This window comes from Phytophthora parasitica (genome assembly GCF_000247585.1).
Source record: "Phytophthora parasitica INRA-310 unplaced genomic scaffold supercont2.7, whole genome shotgun sequence".
NCBI classification, from domain to species: domain Eukaryota; phylum Oomycota; class Peronosporomycetes; order Peronosporales; family Peronosporaceae; genus Phytophthora; species Phytophthora nicotianae.
Genome location: NW_008648993.1, coordinates 683,142 through 700,691, shown reverse-complemented (window position 1 = coordinate 700,691; position 17,550 = coordinate 683,142). Strand labels below are relative to the sequence as shown.

Sequence of the window (17,550 nt, the reverse complement as noted above, 5' to 3'; positions counted from 1 at the left end):
GCATTTCCTCACAATTCCAAAACTTGTTACCATTGGTGGAAAAACACATGTTGAAGCGCGAAAGGTTGCGATCATCAGTCGGAGTGATCGTCATGGGCAACGCACTATTGCTCGCGGCTGTGAAGGACCGTCAGGCTGTGGCGCTGGCTGACGCCATTCTACCCTTCGACAATTTACGTCTTCATGAAATCGAGGCGTTTTGGCGCGCGTTCTACGACTCAGCGACGAGCTTCGCGCTGTCCAAAGCTCAGTTGCGCTCCATTTGCTGCCGTGCAGTCGCCTCGGGCGTCTCCAGTTTGCACAGCTCAAGCGTGCGCGTTGCGGAGTATGCAGACTCCGCATTTGATCTGTTCACAGAGTCATTGATGCAGAGAAGGTGGCAGCAAGTACAGCCGGGGGTTCGTGGACTGCAGAGTCAGCAGTACCAAAATCCTAGCGACAGTTTGACAGCAATTGACGCTCTAGAATTCCTCTCGGCTATTGCATTCATAGCTGCCATTCCACTGGATGAAAAAATCGATTTGCTCTTTGATTCGTGGGATATGTCGGAGGACGGAGCGTTGGACTTGGATGAGTTCACGATATCTTTGAAATCTACGCTATCTGGACTGGCGAAGATCATCCAACCAGCCTCGTGCAGCAGGACTACAACGTCGGACGCAACGGTAGATGAAGAGGAGATAGTTATGCTTGCCGAGTCGACTTTCCGAGATATTTCTAACTGTGGGGCTTCATCATCAAAGGAGACAAGGTCAGAGGAATCGCCTACAATTACCTGTGAACAGTTTCGGGAATTCTGCATGAAGAACAAGCGAGCGAAAGAGCTGTTCGATTTGTTTGATGTGGCTGATGAGATGCGTGGAATCAATCATGAGGAGGAAGGAATGCCACTTGAATTGGTGGCCAAACTTGAAAAACACTCTGATCCAACAGAATCTTCAGCAACCGTAGATACACCGATGGACGCTATGCAGGATGACGTTGGCGACATGTTTTTAGCCGTGAAGCCGTGGATTGGAGCAATTGTGGCCCCAACCAAGATCCCACCGCTCTCTAAAGGAGCTCCGTTAGTCTCGGTCGAGCTGGACTGGATATTCGGCTACAGCGCTCAAGATTGCAAGAACAATGTACGCTTCGCAGCAACTACAGCCAACGCTAAAAGTGGACGCTTTGAAGAGATCGTTTATCCAGCCGCAGCAGTATCCGTTGTTCTAAACACAAAGACCATGAAGCAGCGCCATCATCTTTCCCACACAGATGATATATTAAGCTTGTGCCTGCATCCACGTCTCCCTTTAGCGGCAAGTGGTGAAATCGGCAAGCAGCCAAAGATAATTGTGTGGAATTTGGAAACAATGGACGACCAGTGCGTCATACAGGGATTTCACAAGCGTGGTATATTGCAACTAGCTTTCCTAAGCCCTGACATGTTGGTATCTATTGGTGGAGACGACGATCACAGTATTGCGATTTACGAGTCAAGCAACAATTGGAAATCTGCCGTACTGAGGATATCGGTGAAAGGGAACAAAGCGGCCCCGTTTCACATTACAACGAATCCTCGCGTGCCTAGTGAGTTTGTTACGTGTGGTCAAAAGTACATCGAGTTTTGGTCCCTTGGAGGAAAGGAGCTCGTGTCGAAAAAAGGTTTGCTGGGAAAGAAGGGATCTCTTCAGCCTTTTCCTGTGGCCCAGTACCTGGAAACAGCAGACCAAGCGGTGGTTGTTGGAACAAGTGATGGTTGCTTGTATCTCTTTGTGGGGAGGCAGCTGACGAATGTCATTAAAGCGCATGAAGGAGCAATTACTGTCTTATTTTACTCATCTGGAGTGCTGCTATCTGGTGGACGGGATGGTCAAATTATTCAGTGGGACGATAAGCTGAAACAAGTAGGATCTCCAATCCAGATTCGGGACTCTCTTGAATCATCTTTGCTACCTCAGCGCAAGGGCATACGAAGCTGTTGTTATTCTCCTGACAGGCGAACCATCCTTGTCGGTACTCTAGCATCGGAGATCTATGAGCTGGACGCTAAGACAGGACAAAACGTGCACTCGGAGCCACTTACTAAGGGACACTTTCAAGGAGAACTTTGGGGGTTGGATACTCATCCTACAAAGCAGCAATGCTGTACGGTTGGAGACGATCAAACACTTCGTGTTTGGGACTTGGCAGAAAAGTACGAGTTGGGATTCCTAGAGTTACCGATCCCAGGACGTGCTTGCACTTACTCTGGGGATGGCAAATTGATCGCTGTCGGTCTTGGCACTGAAGACTCTGGTAAAACAGGGAAACCCGCTGTCAATGCTAAGAAACAACAGCCTAACGGAGGCTTTGTGGTATACAGTGGTGTTGATTTGACGTGTGTTAAGGAGCCCTGCTTTGACGCGAAACGTTGGGTGAGCGATGTCAAATTCTCGCCCGACAATCGAACACTGGCGGTAGCAAGCCATGACTCCAAGATCTACTTGTACAACGTGCTGAAGGGTTTCTCTCGGACACACGTATTCAACAAGCACTCGAGCTATATCACGCACATGGACTTCTCACTGGATGGAAATTATTTACAAAGTACTTCTGGTGGATACGAGTTGTTGTTCACTGAAGTGAAAACTGGGAAGCACGTCACGAATGCTTCAACGTTTCGAGATGAGGTCTGGCACACGATAACGAGCACGTTGGGGTGGTCGGTGCAAGGCATCTGGGAAGCGGAAAGTGATGGCACAGATGTAAACGCTGTCGATCGCTCAAACAATGGGAAGCTCCTGGCAACTGGAGATGATTTTGGGAAAGTTAAGGTTTTTCAGTATCCTTGTGCCCTGGAAAAAGCCTCGTTCCTTGAACTCCGCGGCCATGCTTCTCATGTCACCAATGTGAGATGGTCGCCTGATGATAACTACATCGTTTCAGTTGGTGGAAACGACAGGTGTGTATTTGTCTGGAAGCATGACAAGCAACCAGTTCAAAAGGATTATTTCCAGCGTCGCCTGAGTGAGACTGACAGTGATAGCGAAGAAATCGAACATCTTGATAAAAGAGCTGATGATCCTTTGGAGGTGGCGGCTACGAATGACGATGTTGGCGATGAATTCATGGCTGTACGACCGTGGCTAGGGGCAGTAGTGGCTCCTTCGAAAGCCGCATCAATGAAAGTGGACAGCACGTCTCCAAATACGAGGCTTGAACTGGAGCGAGTGCATGGTTACCAAGCTCAAACAGCCTCAAATAATGCTCGATATGACTCAAATGGCAAGGTGGTGTACCATACTGCTGCTCTTGGCATCGTATTTGACAAATCTGCTCAGCGTCAATCTTTTTTCAGAAGTCACGACGACGATGTCGTTGCCTTATGTGCCCACCCGAATGGTACAACATTCGCGACGTCGCAAATGGGTAAAAAGCCCAAGATTTACGTTTGGGATTCTGCAAGTGGAGAAGCTGTTGCACCATGTCTCGAAGGATTCCATCAACGCTTTGTGAATGCCATTTGTTTTTCAAGTGATGGCACTAAGCTTGGGAGTGTTGGGGGCGACGATGACCATTCCATCGCAATTTACAATTGGCAGAGTGGAGTGTTGTCATCGCAATCTCGCGGAGAGCGTAACAACGTTCGTGGTATCTGCTACCACGCTGCTAGTAAGGAATGGGTGACATGCGGTGACAAGCATATTCGTTTTTGGACGGAACAAGGGAAGAATCTCACTTCAAAGAAAGCAATTTTCGGGACGAAGGCACACCAGAGTGGCAAAGTGCCGTCAGTATTTGACTGTGTCGTATCTTTCGGGCAAATGGTTGTCGCAGGTGGATCGACTGGCCATCTAGTAGTATTCCAAAACTCTGTGGATGTCACGAAAACTGTCCAAGCCCATGACACTGCCGTGCTAGCGCTCTATGCAACGGAAAGGGAATTGATAAGTGGCGGTAAGGACTCCAAAATTGCTGTCTGGGACGCGCAGTTCAGCAAAATGGCAGCTTTCGATATGAAGGAGTACACACTCCAAGGAGCCAAACTCTTGAATTCGGAGATTCGAAGCATTTGTTCCAGTAAAATTTCGCCCAGACTATTCTTAGTTGGTACGGGTGGTAGCGATCTGATCGAATTCGATGCTGGTCGCGCTCAGCCGACACTATCAACGATCAGTCGTGGACATTATAGAGTCGAGGTCTGGGGACTTGCTTGTCACCCAACGAAAGCAGAATACTGCACAGTTGGTGATGACCAAACTATCCGAGTATGGTGCCTGGTAAAGAAAATTCAGCTGAGAATTCAGAGGCTTGAATGCGTAGCCAGAGCATGTGCACTATCGGATGCAGCTGACGTTGTCGCGATAGGATTCGGTGGACGTAACGCGATAACCGGATTATCAAAGACAGCTCAAGCCAAAACAGGCGGTATTATGCTGCTTTGCTATAGTGACTTGACGAAGAAAGTGTTCGAAGATCGACCGTCCAAGCAAGCGATTAGTGAAATGAAGTTCTCGCCGAATGGCTCCGTTCTTGCAGTCGGATCGCACGACCACAAGGTTTATCTGTATCGCCTTGACCGAAATGCGACCAAGGTCGTGAAAGCAGCTGTATTTGATAAGCACCAGAGCTATATTACCCACTTGGACTTCTCAGCAGACAGCCAAGTCTTACAGAGTAACTGTGGTGCCTACGAGCTTCTCTTTAGTAACGCCAGTACCGGCAAACATATCACGTCTGCGAGCAGCACGAAAGATACCCAATGGCACTCCTGGACATGTGTGCTTGGGTGGCCTGTGCAAGGCATTTGGCCACCGTGTTCCGATGGCACCGATGTAAACGCCGTCGCACGCAATTCTCGCGAAAACCTTTTGGTCACCTCGGATGATTTTGGCCTCGTGAAGCTGTATTGCTATCCCTGTGTGGCAAAAAATGCGAGCTCGGTAGACCATCGAGGACATTCGTCCCATGTGACCAATGTCCGGTGGTCTTGTGACGATAGCTACGTAGTCAGTGTTGGTGGAAATGATCGGTCGATAATGGAGTGGCGAGTCTTGAACGAGGGTGAGCAGATTTCTGCAGTACCTGGATCTGACAAACGATTGAGTTTAATTGAACCGGAAGAGACAACAGATTCGTCGGCTGAATCAGAGGATGAACCGTTCGACGACGCTGCGGGAGACGAGTTCATGGCGGTGAAGCCTTGGATAGGAGCAATCGTTGCCCCTACGAACGCTGCTACGCCCAACTCTCGTGAACCCGACTTGAATGTTGAATTGGAATGGGTATTCGGCTATCAATCGGAGCTTTCACAACAGAATTTGGTGTACAACGCACAAGATGAGATCGTTTATCACACAGCAGCCGTGGGGATCATCTATGATTCCACGAATCACTTTCAAAGACACCATGTTGGGCACAACGACGACATTATCAGCCTTGCAATATGTGATGACAAGCGCAACCTAATCGCAACAGGAGAGCGCGGGAAGAAACCAGCGTTGAGAGTCTGGGACGCTCATACCGGCGAGCTACGCTGCGAAATGAAGGAGTTTCATTCGCGCGGAATATTGTCGCTTGCCTTCAGTAGTGATTCCACAAGGTTGGTTAGTGTGGGAGATGACGATGATCACTCGTTGGCAGTTTGGAGCGATGCCAGCAATGGGTCGTGGACTTTGGCAAAGCTTCTGGCTACAGGAAAAGGCGATAAAGCAGTGAATCGCTTTGCATCTTTTGGAGCAAATGCTGATACCATTATCACCGGTGGCGTCAAGCACGTGTTGTTTTGGTCGGTGCAAGGGAAAACCCTCGTCTCGAAGAAAGGAATTGTTGGCAAGAAAGGTACTTTACAAACGTTTCCGACGGGTTGTAACTTCGGTGGGGACTTTGTCACTGGAACAGCAGGCGGTGAGTTGTATGTGTGGAGAGGAAATGATCTATCAAGAGCGGTGAAAGCACACGACGGAGACGTTCGCGTTGTTGCAAGTATGCGCTCAACTGATAACTCGGCTGGAAGTTCCGCTGTAGTGCTATCAGGCGGAAAAGATGGTCGAGTTGTGATGTGGAACGCTGCGTACCAGTCTCTCAAATGTTTCGACCTGGGCGCAATGCAAGTTGGGAGCTTCGGCAAATTCATTAACAGTGTGTATCTAAACTCAACTGGCAGAAAACTACTTGTCGGTACTTGCTCCAGTGACATCATCGAGATAGATGTGGCAAGCGGAAGTGTTTTAAACGGTGGCCAACCTCTATTCTCTGGTCACTTTGCGATGGAGCTATGGGGCCTGGCAGTTCATCCTTCCCAGCGAGAGTTCGTCACCGTCGGTGACGACCGAACATTGCGCGTGTGGGATATGGAGGCAAAGAGGTTAATCCAGGCGCGTTTACTGCCAGCTAAGGCTCGTGCGTGTGCATACTCACCCGATTCCGAGTTGTTAGCGGTAGGCTTCGGGGGTGACAATGGTGTTCGACAAAGAAGAAAGCCGGCATCTAAGCAGGGGCAGGCACAATCGAGAGAAGGAGGTTTTGCTGTTTTACGAGCACGTGATTTGGATACGGGCACGTTAGTGTTTGAAGACAAACCAGCGAAGGAATGGATCAGTGATGTCAAGTTCTCCCCCAATGGAGATATTCTAGCCCTGGGATCTCATGACAATTCTATCTACCTTTACTCGGTGGGTTCGGGAGCGTCGGAATTCAAGAAGCGCAAACCTTTCAGCAAGCACAATAGCTACATCACACACTTTGATTTTTCAGATGACGGGAAGTACATTCAGTCAAACTGTGGCGCATACGAGTACCTGTTCTGCGATACAGCGTCGAGTAGTCAAGTTAGTCGGGCTTCATCTGTGCGGGATGTGCATTGGGCTACGTGGACATGCACTTTAGGCTGGCCAGTGCAAGGAATTTGGCCGGATTGCGCGGACGGTACCGACATCAACGCTGTTTGTGCATCTTCGACACGTACAATCCTCGCGTCCGGAGACGACTCCGGCAACGTCAAGTTCTTCCGCTACCCCTGCATTCCAAAAGGCGTACGTTGTGTATGATCTTGTGTCTATTGTACGTCCTGCTCACGTTTGTATTTGCAGTCAAAATTCATTGCGCGTCGAGGTCACTCCTCCCATGTTGCAAACGTACGCTTCAGCTTCGACGACAAGTATCTGATCTCAGTTGGAGGAAACGACAGATCCATTTTCCAGTGGAAGCTGGCGTAAACTCAGCACTTATCACATTAGGGACCTAACACAGAGTTCTATTCACCTTGTGAAGCTGCTTTAACTCCAGTCCGGTAAAACCGTCTTACTTGGCCTCCTCCACTTTCTTGCGTGAGAAAACGCGCTTGATGTAGGGTAGCGTAGCCAGTGTAATGGGGAAGCGGATGACCTCGAGGCATTCGTTGACGATCACCGCGATGGCGATATTACCGTACGTAGGGTCGAGGCGGGCCGGGTCGATAAACTTGTCCAGGCCGTTCTGCATGATGAAGTCAATGATGCTGGCACCCGATACGAGGCCCGTGTCCAACGCCACGTAGATAGACACACCCGAGGCCAAGTAAAGCGACGTCCACCAGACGAGGAAGGGCAGACCGTACTGTTGCAGCGTGCCCATGAACTTGTTGGGCTTCTTGGCTATCTCGGCCTTGAGCTTCTCCACTTCCTCCTTAAGCGCTGCATTCTCCTCTATCAGCTCCTGGATTTGCTCTTTTCTGCTCTTGCCGTTGTTGCTGTGAAGCTGCTGCTGCTCGTCATCACGACCAGGGATCGAGGCGAATGTCTGCACTTGCAGACACTTGGCGAACGAACTCTGCGGGCCAAAGCGGACACGGTAGGACGCAGTGAGCGGCGAGAATGAAGACGACGGGCGTGACAGACGCTGCGCCAGCATTGGCGAGCGACTGCACTGCGTGGCGCCGCGGAACAGCGAGCGGATGGCGGGACTCTGCAGCATGGCTTACGAGAGGACGGATTAGTGTCGGACCCGCCACACATCAGTAGAGCGCACTAATGCGGAAAGTACGGTACATGACAATCATTCCAACCGTAGCTCTTGAAGAGAATCATGTCTACACTCGAAACGAAGAGATTGCTGCAGATGAGGAGCAGCAATGCGGAGGAGCGTGGTGATTGAGAGAGCAGCGAAACGTCATGTTGATAGCAACGTATGAGTCAGTCACAGGCCTTTGATTTCGGAGCTCTGGAGAGATAGCTAGCTATCTTGCGATTAAAGGAGGAGAGGTATGGAAGTTGGTCAGTGGGTAGGACCAACCCCCGCTCAACGGTGCTCGCCTCGGTTCGTTGTGTCAACGTTGAGGGTTAAGATGGAGGTGGCGTACGCGGCATCTCTGGTTTCTGCTTGCCAATTACACCAACGTACTTCAGAGGCGTGATATTCAAAGCATCTGAGAGGAGACAACGTCTTAGTAGCTCATTGACCATGAGCGTATTATCCATGGCGCACTGAGGCGCCGCCAGCAAAGGGATCTTTGTGCTGCGTTCCATCAGTCTGAAATGCTGCTTGGGAAGGCGCCAAAAATGGAAGAAAGTGCTGCCCCACCATACTGAGCACCAGTTGTTGTCGTCAACTGCCCGGCCGTTTCAGCTCAGCGGCATAGCCTCTACCCTGGATTTCCGGGCTTTAATGGGAAGACGAAGATATCGCTCGACTGAAAGACCGGAACGCTCCCACTTGCAGGCGCTGGCACCATCTGCAGTCCGACACTAACCAAAGCGCGTGGCAGGCCCAAAGTCCATGACGGGCGCCACGGAAGTTTGCCGACGCGCTGGCGATGTATCACCTCCAACGAGTAATGACAGCGGTTCGGGCGCCATGTCAGTGGTCGTAGCCGTCGAGAAGTCGCTGCTGCGCACACTGGCTTTCGTGCTCTATCAGCTGGATCGGAACTGCGCTAAGTACTGCGCCTCGTCCATCCTGCAATGGTACATGCAGCTCCAGACGCAGCTCCCCCTTGCGGCAGTGGACTCGTTGGACAGAGTGGCCGACTCGGTTATTTCGCTCTCAGACGCTCAATTCACGGAATTCTGGCGATCGCTCGTGGCCAAAGAACTGGACGAGGTCTCGTGCAGGAGACAGCAGACTCTTCGACACCGTCACAGGCATCACCACGATGCGTCCTCGACCTCAGAAGTAGATGGCACTGACGTGCACGAACAGGAGCAGCACGTTGTCAAACGCTTCTACCAGCAGCTCTTCCTAGGAGTTCAGCGGTTCTTCGCGGCTGAGCCGTCAGATAAGGGACGCACACAGACGCCATGCACTTCTCCAGTTGATCTCATGGATGCAAGCCACAGACAACCGCACAGCACACGGCATCAATACCATGACACGAACCACGAGTCCGACTGCTCTATGAGTGACGTTGCAAGGATAGAGGATGAATTTGAACCTGGTTGGGCTGTGGAATACATGGAACAAGACTCAAACATCCCTTCCGAGATGTTTCGACGGATGACAGAAATGATGCACTCAAACGTCCCAGCGAATCTCTTCCGTGCTACAGTCACGCTAAGCGGATGCGACGATGATGATCGGGATATGAACGACTACATGGGTGCAGTCACTCCCGGATCTTTTCCTCCAACGCCAATTACGAGAGACTTGCAAACACGACGTATGAACCACTACACTATCACTGTGCTGGATCATGCTACTCTTACGCTTCGGCTACTGACTGAAGAAACCTACAGCAGCTGAGGACAAATTGGACAATCTGGAAGCTTATGTATTGATGAACAACGTACAGTATGATTCATATCGACGTTTGTTTGAACATGTTCACTACTGTAGTGTCTAACGACCAAACATTCAGTATTGAGACTCTCAGCTTAGTCAGTTTTCCCTTTCCAGTCAGCACCAGCAGAAGCACGCAGGGTTCTTTTCGCCACGCCGACAGAAACCCAGACAAGTATTACCGCACCCATAGTTGCAAAACATAGTGTCATGGAGCTCACAAGCCATCTTGAAGGAAGGTAGCCGACAGGTGTGAGTACTGTCATTATTGGAAGAGGGGATACTGCGGCGAGGCGAAGCCAGTGGCTGCCACTGCACGAACGTCCTTGATCAGAGATGCCCCATGTCTATTGACAAGATAATGAAATCAGTAAAAATCAACAACTCTTGATGCGATACACTCTTGCTTACCTGAAGGTAGTTTCGTACATCATCATCGTCTGACGATTTTAGCTTTTTCTTAGGACCATGGTCTCCATCCCGGCAAAACAAGAAAATGTCTGGAGCGATGACAGGTGCTTGACGGTACAATTCGCTCTCTGACGGGGCTTGGTATCGAAAGTGAATCGGGAATTCAATGTGCGATTGGTTCGTTGATGGCCTATTAACACGTCATTGAAACGTAAGTAAATACCACGGCATTATTATACAACCACCTAGCAAGAGTAATGGACACGAACATCGTAAACTCGAGACCAACAACATGCTGCGAGGAAACAGGTGAAGGTCGCTCGATCTCGATGTGCTTCGTAAACGACAGAAGCTTCAGCTCACCAAAGCGCTCCATTCTCTATGAACACCATCGACACAAAACACGTTAGAACCATGCATCACATCTCATGTTGCCGACTGCTTGAGCTCACCCGGATCTCGTCCAAGTCGATATACGCAGTGTTTGAAATTGGCACACGCATGAGGATCGTTTTGCTCTCGGAAGGTGCGCTACAGATCCCAGTTTCAAGGATCTCTACATCCATGACGTATCGGCGATGAAATCCTTCCCCAGTGATAGCTGCTTGCAGCGAGGCCGCTATGGTAGTCTTTGGGGCGCGGATCTCGAGGATAGAAGGAGAAGATGTAGGCACAACTCGCTTGCCATCTCGCTGGAGCCAAATGAGCTCGAGTTTGTCAAAATCTAAGTCCCTAGCAGTCGACGTCACAACTAGAACGTCACTCTTACTCTTGCCAATTGGGAGAACAGCTCTGAAAGATTCATCTGGACTTGACGGTCTCGTAATCCACGCCTCCAAATACTCTGCGTCGATAGTCGCAGATGCTGAACTGCGACTAAATGTCATAAGTGCCAGCTTTAGGTCGCGCTGGCCATCATGTAGGTCATGCTGCGCTTCCAATAGAGTTCGCTCGGTCGTCGTAAAATCAACTGAATTCTCGTCTGCCGCACGAATAATCCTGCTGTAAAATGACGTATCCTTGCTCTTTGGCGAGAAAGGAAAGGAGGAAGAGTAGCAGCGACTCGATGATGCGACAGCAGGTTGGCGAAGAATCTCGTCAAGTGGGTTACTTGTTTTCCATGCGCGGAAATCACACAAAGACTTGGCCAAGAAACCTGCAACAAGGAACATTTGGTGCAAAACGTAAGACACAGTACTCGCAATATGGTCACTGCCATCCAAACACATACCTCTCGACAAACTTGGGAGGATTTCAAGTGAAGGTATAGTGTTCTGCAAGATTCCACGGACATTATTCTCGATGCGTTCGTGATGCGTCGCGTTAATTGCACTCCAATCAGCTTCTTCTCGTAGCCTGACTTGCAGATGAATACCAACAGCACTCATCCTATCGAACCGTGACGAGCTTGCCAAAAAGTGATCAAATGTCGAGCTCTCGATATTTGTAGCTGGAATCCATGTGATCTGCACCAACAACCACTCGTCTTTTCAACATGCATCGCCACCTTTTGACTCAGATTTCCTACCTCAATTGTATCGATCAAGGGGTCAAGGGGTGTCTAAGCCCACAAAATACCGTCAGCTTGGCCACAATAAAAATTGACACAATCAATTCGCTGTACCTCCAATTGGGTGTCCATCTTCACATTTAACATGCCGAGAGCTCCTCCACGTGAGGATTCGACGACCGACGCGCCACCTGAAAGAAGCAAGTAAAAAGCGTCAGCTGCTGTAGTTGCTCGCGCGACCTTCTTGTCTTGCAACACACAATGAAATAGAGTTAAGAAACAATACCTGTATCTACCGAGAGAGAAAGTGTCGCATCGATGTACTGAGGCCACAGCGCGAAGGTCGCGTGACTGACTGTCTCGACACTCAGTCCGCTGACAGCAAAGATGCCCAGCAGTGCCGCCCAGTGTCGCATCTTGTGTTTTGTTGCAAGTTGCAAATTGCTACTTGCAATGAGCTTTGGGAAATATGATGTTATTTACACCAGTTGAAATATTGTGGCAGTAGCTGCCCTTGCAAATGCCTGCGTATGGAGAATAAGCACCTTCAATTCTCTGTACTAGTAATTGCAAGTTCGGTCGATTAATTTTATAAAGCCTATTTTATCTGACCTAACATTTACTGTAAAACCATGCCAATGCATGTTGTCATGTCCGAACACGGCCCAAAAGAAAACTTTGTATTAACAAATGCTGTTTCAATTAGCGCGTTGCCTTATGTGTCATCTCTTCGGGTATTAATAGTGCTGGATGTAGATGATACGCCGCAATAAGAGTACCTGTGGACGCGTCGTTGGGATCACAAGGGAGTGGCAACCTGCATGGTGTTTTATGAGACTGAAATGGCAGACCAAACTGTGAAGTCCACAGTTGCAGGCCCTCCAAACCCATGTATCGGATAATAAATAGTTGGCGATCATGCTACGTGGAGCTGCAGTTTATTCTAAAACGCTAAATATTCTAGAGTCGTACACTCGCCGATGTACCGGCTTGCGCCGATTTATTGTTGTTTCTTCGACATGAGGTCTTTGAGCTCGCCGATCAAGTTGCTACATTCAGCCAAGGTGTCAACAGCTTTGACTCAAGCTCTTACAGTAATACCGTAGAGTATTATTTGGATGATAAACTTTAGTGAGCAGACGCCTCGTCTGTTCTTGTTCGAGAGCGTATATTGCTTCTGTTGGTGTAAGGAACTATAACAAAGCCCGCAACGAGTAGAACTGACGCGGGGTTGAACAGAAAGACACACATCTGTGGAAAACAGCACTACCGGTGGTTTGTTGACAATCATTCCGATTTGTTAAACAAAGGCTGCGTCATCGGTCGACGTCACTGATTGGCCAAACTTCTGCTTCCACCAATCACCGGTCGGTATATAAGCTTCTTGCAATAATCTATGATTAAATGTGACAGTATATACGATATGATTGGTCCGCGACACGCGCCCCCATACAGTTATGTGGTACACACGATACCGCTCAGCCGTTGAGTGGTCACTCATTTTGCAACGGAATCCTTCCGACGAAGAAGTCTTGAAGCTGCTAATATGATCGCTCGCACTGCTCTCAAGCGCTCTCTGGGCGTGTTTTCCCGCCCGGCCGCCAATGTGGCTGCCCCTGCCTTCGGACAGTCCCGCATGTACCACGAGAACGTGATTGATCACTACGAGAACCCGCGCAATGTTGGTGCCATGGACAAGAACGCCAAGGACGTCGGCACTGGTCTCGTGGGCGCCCCTGCTTGCGGCGATGTGATGAAGCTGCAGATCCAGGTGGATGAGAACGGAACGATTGTGGACTCTAAGTTCAAGACTTTTGGTTGTGGCTCGGCCATCGCGTCTTCGTCGGTGGCCACCGAGTGGCTCAAGGGCAAGTCGGTGGAGGATTGCCTCAAGATCAAGAACACGGACATCGCATCGCACCTGAAACTGCCGCCCGTCAAGCTGCACTGCAGCATGCTGGCAGAGGACGCCATCAAGGCCGCTATCTCGGACTACAAGCGCAAGCAGACCGCATCGGCCTAAGATGGCACAGTAAAGCAACAGTCTTGTCGCCGCCATGCTCACCGATATGCTCATTGAGGGCAGAAAAAATCAAGTGATGGTGATAAATTGGCGCTCAGCCTGGGCGCAGCTTGGCTCACGTTGAGAAGACAGGTCAAAGAAAAGCATACAGTATTGCAGGAGACCGAGAAAGCTGTGAAATAATCAGTTGCTAATTTATTGCGTGCCACCAGCTAAGCATGTGCTTTGTTTGCTCTCATGTTCATTTTGCTGTTTGCTACAGCTTGCCAGAAGCGTGAGGATGGTTCAGGAGTAACAGCTTGGCAAGTTGTGCTCCCAGTATTGAAAGGCTTAACAATCACAGCAAGCCCGGCGGATGCACCAAATGCTACGTCATCTGCAACAAATACTGCCGTGTAGACAATATACTAATAGTATTGATGTGACGGTGGATCCCATGTGGGATGAATAGAAAGATGTAGGGCTGTTTTGTGTAGTGCACGAAATTCACGAAAAGATTTGGTGCAGATTTTCTTGCAGATGCATTTTACTATATTTCGAAGATAGACCTGGGTAATTAGAGCCTTCGTCGAGACCTTAAGAATATTGAACACCTGATCCACCTGGCTCGCGATGACTTAAATCCTTTTCGTACTATTCCTACCTACTATCTCTATTAAATTATTTTCCATCGTTTAAAATAATTTAATAGAGATAGTAGGTAGGAATAGTACGAAAAGGATTTAAGTAAAACAAACTTTAGCTGTATTAGTCAGGGCTGCCAAAAAATAAATTGATGCTGCAATTATTGCAATAAATTTGGACCGATAATTTATTTAGTAACCTTAACAGCTACCTAACAGTTATCTATTTAGCTGAACCTCTTGACTTCAATAATGTATTAAAGTTTTCCACAACCACCAATAACAATTTTCGTGGAGCCCCCAGCACTCCCCACTTTCAAATTCACCTGAAGCCCAAGACACTTACTGCCCAGCATGCTTACTACATCTCGCACGCAGCGTCCCGCCACCTTCACCAACAGGCAGGTGGCGAACTTCTACTTCCGGCCGTGCCGTGATCAGTACGACGAGGTAATCCTCGAGTACTTTCGCTGTCGGTGCGGCGCGGTCCGGAAGCGTGCCCCTGGTTCGAGGTACACGAACCTGATGCAGTGGCCCTCCCCCTCACCATCACCACTCAGTCTGTTGTTATCAGGCGTGAGCACCCCTCGTTTGCTGCGGAGATGCTGGCTGCAACCCCGGGAGAGACTGGGTCTCTCCTGCATTACGTCCGCCACTCCGCACTGAACACGTTCGGATGGCTGGAGTGGATCGTCCTGGGCAACTTGCCCCTCTCATTCTGTGAGAGCAGGCTTTCACGGCGGTACGTTTAAAATTAACTATGTATTAGTGCTCTCAGAACTACTGACTAACCTACTACTACAATTTGCAATATATTATCAGATACACGAACCTGGAGCCCATCTCGGTGGAAACGCTCCGAGGTTCCCTGGAATCGGTGACACGCTCCGTCGAGCGTGCGATCGCTGCCGATTTACCTGAGCGTTTCGGTATCATTTTTGACGGGTAGAGCCATGCTTCAGAGCATTTCATCGCCGTCTTTGCGTGGTATGAGGTAGACGAGGCGATTCGCTGCCCGCTCCTCAGCATGGCTCCACTCGTCAATGAGGAGACCGACGATTTGTCGGCCGCAACGCACCAGGCCTTTCTGCGCACGATGCTGTTGCGAGACTACAACAAGAGGCTGGAGCAGTGTGTCTTCCTCGTGGGAGACAACTGCTCCGTCAACCGCCGGTTCGCCACCCTCATGGGTGTTCCACTAGTCGGCTGTGCTAGTCGCCGCCTAAACCGAGCGGTAGCTGCAGAGCTGAGCGAGCATGCTGAAGATCTGGACCTGGTACAGACCCTGATGCTGAAGCTACGGACGTTGACACAATCCGCGAAACTACGGTACGTTTGTGATGTTTGGTGAAATTTACTATTGGATTTGTGAAATTGTACTAAAATGTTGGTTTAATACAATAGGTTGAAGACAATCCTTCGACCAATCATCCGCCAGCAAACCCGCTGGGGCTCCACAGTTGCAATGCTTAATCGCTTTTTCGAGCTTCTTCCCTTTTTGGACACCGACGACGACGAGCTCGCAGAGCTACTGCCCTCGCCGGCGGCGAAGAGGCGTCTGAAGGATCTTCTCGGTGAGCTGAAGGACGTCGAGTCCGTATCCAAGGCGTTGCAGGGCAGTGACGTCAGTCTACTTGATGTGCGAGTGTGGTTCGACGCTCTCATCGCAAAGAAGGAGTCGTATTCCAACTACCTATATACAAACGGGGATTTTGTGATTTTAATTATTTTGTCCAGTTAATTTACATCGTTGTTTTTTGCATGTAGCCCCAAGAGCTGAAATTGTCCACAGCCCAGACTTTGAGTCGGGCTGTGTCCGGGTGCTGAAGGGTCAAGGGCAGCGCTTAACCCGGAGTGAAAAGTCGGCGCTGGAGGCTTTTCGCGTCATCCCAGCCGCGCAAGCTGCGCGTGTGGGGGATGATGCAGAGACCGGAGGCTCATTCGTGGAGCGCTTCCAAAAGCGCCGCCGCCTGGAACAGCGCCAACCAGCTTACGAGCTGCTAGGTCGGATTCCTCCGACCTCGAACCTTGCCGAGCGCTTCTTCAGTGTCGCTCGCAATACGTTCGGGCTGCAACGACACTCGCTGCAGCCGTACACGCTTGAGATGCTGCTCTTTTTGCGCCAGAATGAGATCTTCTGGGACGCCCGTACCGTCGAAAATTCGGAGTAGGTGGTGGAATAATTGATCAATGAAGCTGCATTGTATCGATTATCTATTTCATTGTTTGTCTTAGTGCAATAATCTATCGTTCATGTTAAGTAGCTGATGGCGGTTATCTATTCTCTCTTGGTAGGTGCAGTAGATTACAATACAATTTTCGGCAGCCCTGGTACTAGTGTCGATTGACCTTTTTTTTTTTTTTCAAAAAAAAGAATCGTGCAAGCATACAAATACCCTGTTACCTCGAAGAACCCATCAAACACTGCAACGTCTGAGCTGAATTCACTGATGGTGCACTCAATACATCAATCTTCTTGTTCTTATCATTTTAGACGGGTATGAGCTTCCAATAAATTCTTCGTGCAACATTCAATACTAAAACACGCGTACTTAACCGGGAGGGCGTAACATTTGTTTAGTTTATTAACGAAGCACAGGCATCAATATTGGTAACCACTGAATAACTTTACTAAATGAGTGTAAGCCCCCCCCCCCTCCCTCCCCTTCAATCTGAAATATATAATTGAATAAATCATGTGGATGTGATATGCTAACACTAGTATTACAATTGAGTCAAAGCTCTAGATTACTATATCAGTAGTATTATACTAGTTCTAGAGTACTATTGGCTACCAATAACACCGTACAGTATCTGCCACCTACTAGGTCTTGACCGCGTCTGGCGACGAGGAGTCGCTTACCTTTATGTAAGTCAAGGTATTTCAAAAGTATTTATATCCACGTAGAACACTACTAAATGTAATAACAGCAGAAGCTCGAGAGCCGCTCGTTGAGAGCTTCTAACAAACAATGCTTCCTTTTGTATTACTTTTATACTAATACTGCTTTTTTGTCCTCATTATCGCAGTCACAAGGCACACCGAGGACAAGGTAAAATAAGCACGGCTGACAATCTCTCTGTAAACGCGTCAAATGCGCAGGAACTCCAGCGTGCTGTATGGTAAATGTAATGACTCGCCACGTCGCAACTAGACAAGAAAACACAACCAAGCAGTACAAGAAAACAAGCAAGATGATCTTTGTAAGTGGTGTGGTGGCAATAATTTTCTGGATGGATCATTAGTTTGCAAACCCAAGCTTGTG

The 17,550-nt window shown here is 49.2% G+C and overlaps 6 protein-coding genes across 11 annotated transcripts; 4 read left to right on the top strand and 2 right to left on the bottom strand.

The window, feature by feature from the left end:
• Window positions 1-44: 44 nt before the first annotated feature.
• Window positions 45-7,250, top strand: PPTG_05232 (hypothetical protein). Its single transcript, XM_008898745.1, has 2 exons — window positions 45-6,998; window positions 7,056-7,250. The coding sequence occupies exons 1-2, from the start codon at window positions 48-50 to the stop codon at window positions 7,179-7,181; spliced, it is 7,077 nt and encodes a 2,358-aa protein (XP_008896993.1). The 5' UTR covers window positions 45-47; the 3' UTR covers window positions 7,182-7,250.
• On the bottom strand, window positions 6,425-8,058 carry PPTG_05231 (hypothetical protein). The gene has a single exon (XM_008898744.1). It carries the CDS (start codon window positions 7,915-7,917, stop codon window positions 7,267-7,269), a length of 651 nt encoding a protein of 216 aa, XP_008896992.1. The 5' UTR covers window positions 7,918-8,058; the 3' UTR covers window positions 6,425-7,266.
• Window positions 7,993-10,117, top strand: PPTG_05230 (hypothetical protein). Its single transcript, XM_008898743.1, has one exon. The coding sequence runs from the start codon at window positions 8,719-8,721 to the stop codon at window positions 9,679-9,681; it is 963 nt and encodes a 320-aa protein (XP_008896991.1). The 5' UTR covers window positions 7,993-8,718; the 3' UTR covers window positions 9,682-10,117.
• Window positions 9,647-12,159, bottom strand: PPTG_05229 (hypothetical protein). 6 transcript variants are annotated; one of them, XM_008898737.1, is made up of 8 exons: window positions 11,925-12,159; window positions 11,753-11,829; window positions 11,657-11,689; window positions 11,360-11,594; window positions 10,581-11,284; window positions 10,398-10,507; window positions 10,129-10,318; window positions 9,689-10,064 (listed from the first exon to the last, which is right to left on the bottom strand). In XM_008898737.1, the coding sequence occupies exons 1-8, from the start codon at window positions 12,052-12,054 to the stop codon at window positions 9,813-9,815; spliced, it is 1,731 nt and encodes a 576-aa protein (XP_008896985.1). In that variant the 5' UTR covers window positions 12,055-12,159; the 3' UTR covers window positions 9,689-9,812. The 6 variants fall into 6 exon arrangements, with proteins under 6 accessions (XP_008896988.1, XP_008896990.1, XP_008896989.1 ...); XM_008898740.1 differs by having other exon boundaries at window positions 9,647-10,064; window positions 11,360-11,689; XM_008898742.1 differs by having other exon boundaries at window positions 9,647-10,064; window positions 10,398-11,284.
• Window positions 12,160-13,106: 947 nt separating this feature from the next.
• On the top strand, window positions 13,107-13,899 carry PPTG_05228 (iron sulfur cluster assembly protein 1). The gene has a single exon (XM_008898736.1). The coding sequence runs from the start codon at window positions 13,185-13,187 to the stop codon at window positions 13,659-13,661; it is 477 nt and encodes a 158-aa protein (XP_008896984.1). The 5' UTR covers window positions 13,107-13,184; the 3' UTR covers window positions 13,662-13,899.
• A 739-nt stretch (window positions 13,900-14,638) lies between these two features.
• Window positions 14,639-16,501, top strand: PPTG_05227 (hypothetical protein; the record flags this gene model as incomplete). The annotated part of the gene is made up of 6 exons (XM_008898735.1): window positions 14,639-14,796; window positions 14,859-15,026; window positions 15,107-15,213; window positions 15,247-15,613; window positions 15,689-16,015; window positions 16,059-16,501. The coding sequence occupies 6 exons, from the start codon at window positions 14,639-14,641 to the stop codon at window positions 16,453-16,455; spliced, it is 1,524 nt and encodes a 507-aa protein (XP_008896983.1). The 3' UTR covers window positions 16,456-16,501.
• Between the last annotated feature and the right edge of the window lie 1,049 nt (window positions 16,502-17,550).

What these genes read in the sequence shown, in the direction of transcription:
- PPTG_05230 (XM_008898743.1), top strand. Translation starts at nt 8,719, where the DNA reads ATGACGGGCGCCACGGAAGTTTGCCGACGCGCTGGCGATGTATCACCT.
- PPTG_05232 (XM_008898745.1), top strand. Translation starts at nt 48, where the DNA reads ATGTTGAAGCGCGAAAGGTTGCGATCATCAGTCGGAGTGATCGTCATG. An exon ending in ACCCCTGCATTCCAAAAGGC is followed by an intron (nt 6,999 to 7,055) that starts GTACGTTGTGTA and finishes TTGTATTTGCAG; the next exon opens with TCAAAATTCATTGCGCGTCG.
- PPTG_05229 (XM_008898737.1), bottom strand. Translation starts at nt 12,054, where the DNA reads ATGCGACACTGGGCGGCACTGCTGGGCATCTTTGCTGTCAGCGGACTG. An exon ending in CCTCCCAAGTTTGTCGAGAG is followed by an intron (nt 11,285 to 11,359) that starts GTATGTGTTTGG and finishes TCCTTGTTGCAG; the next exon opens with GTTTCTTGGCCAAGTCTTTG. An exon ending in ATGTACGAAACTACCTTCAG is followed by an intron (nt 10,065 to 10,128) that starts GTAAGCAAGAGT and finishes TCTTGTCAATAG; the next exon opens with ACATGGGGCATCTCTGATCA.
- PPTG_05228 (XM_008898736.1), top strand. Translation starts at nt 13,185, where the DNA reads ATGATCGCTCGCACTGCTCTCAAGCGCTCTCTGGGCGTGTTTTCCCGC.
- PPTG_05231 (XM_008898744.1), bottom strand. Translation starts at nt 7,917, where the DNA reads ATGCTGCAGAGTCCCGCCATCCGCTCGCTGTTCCGCGGCGCCACGCAG.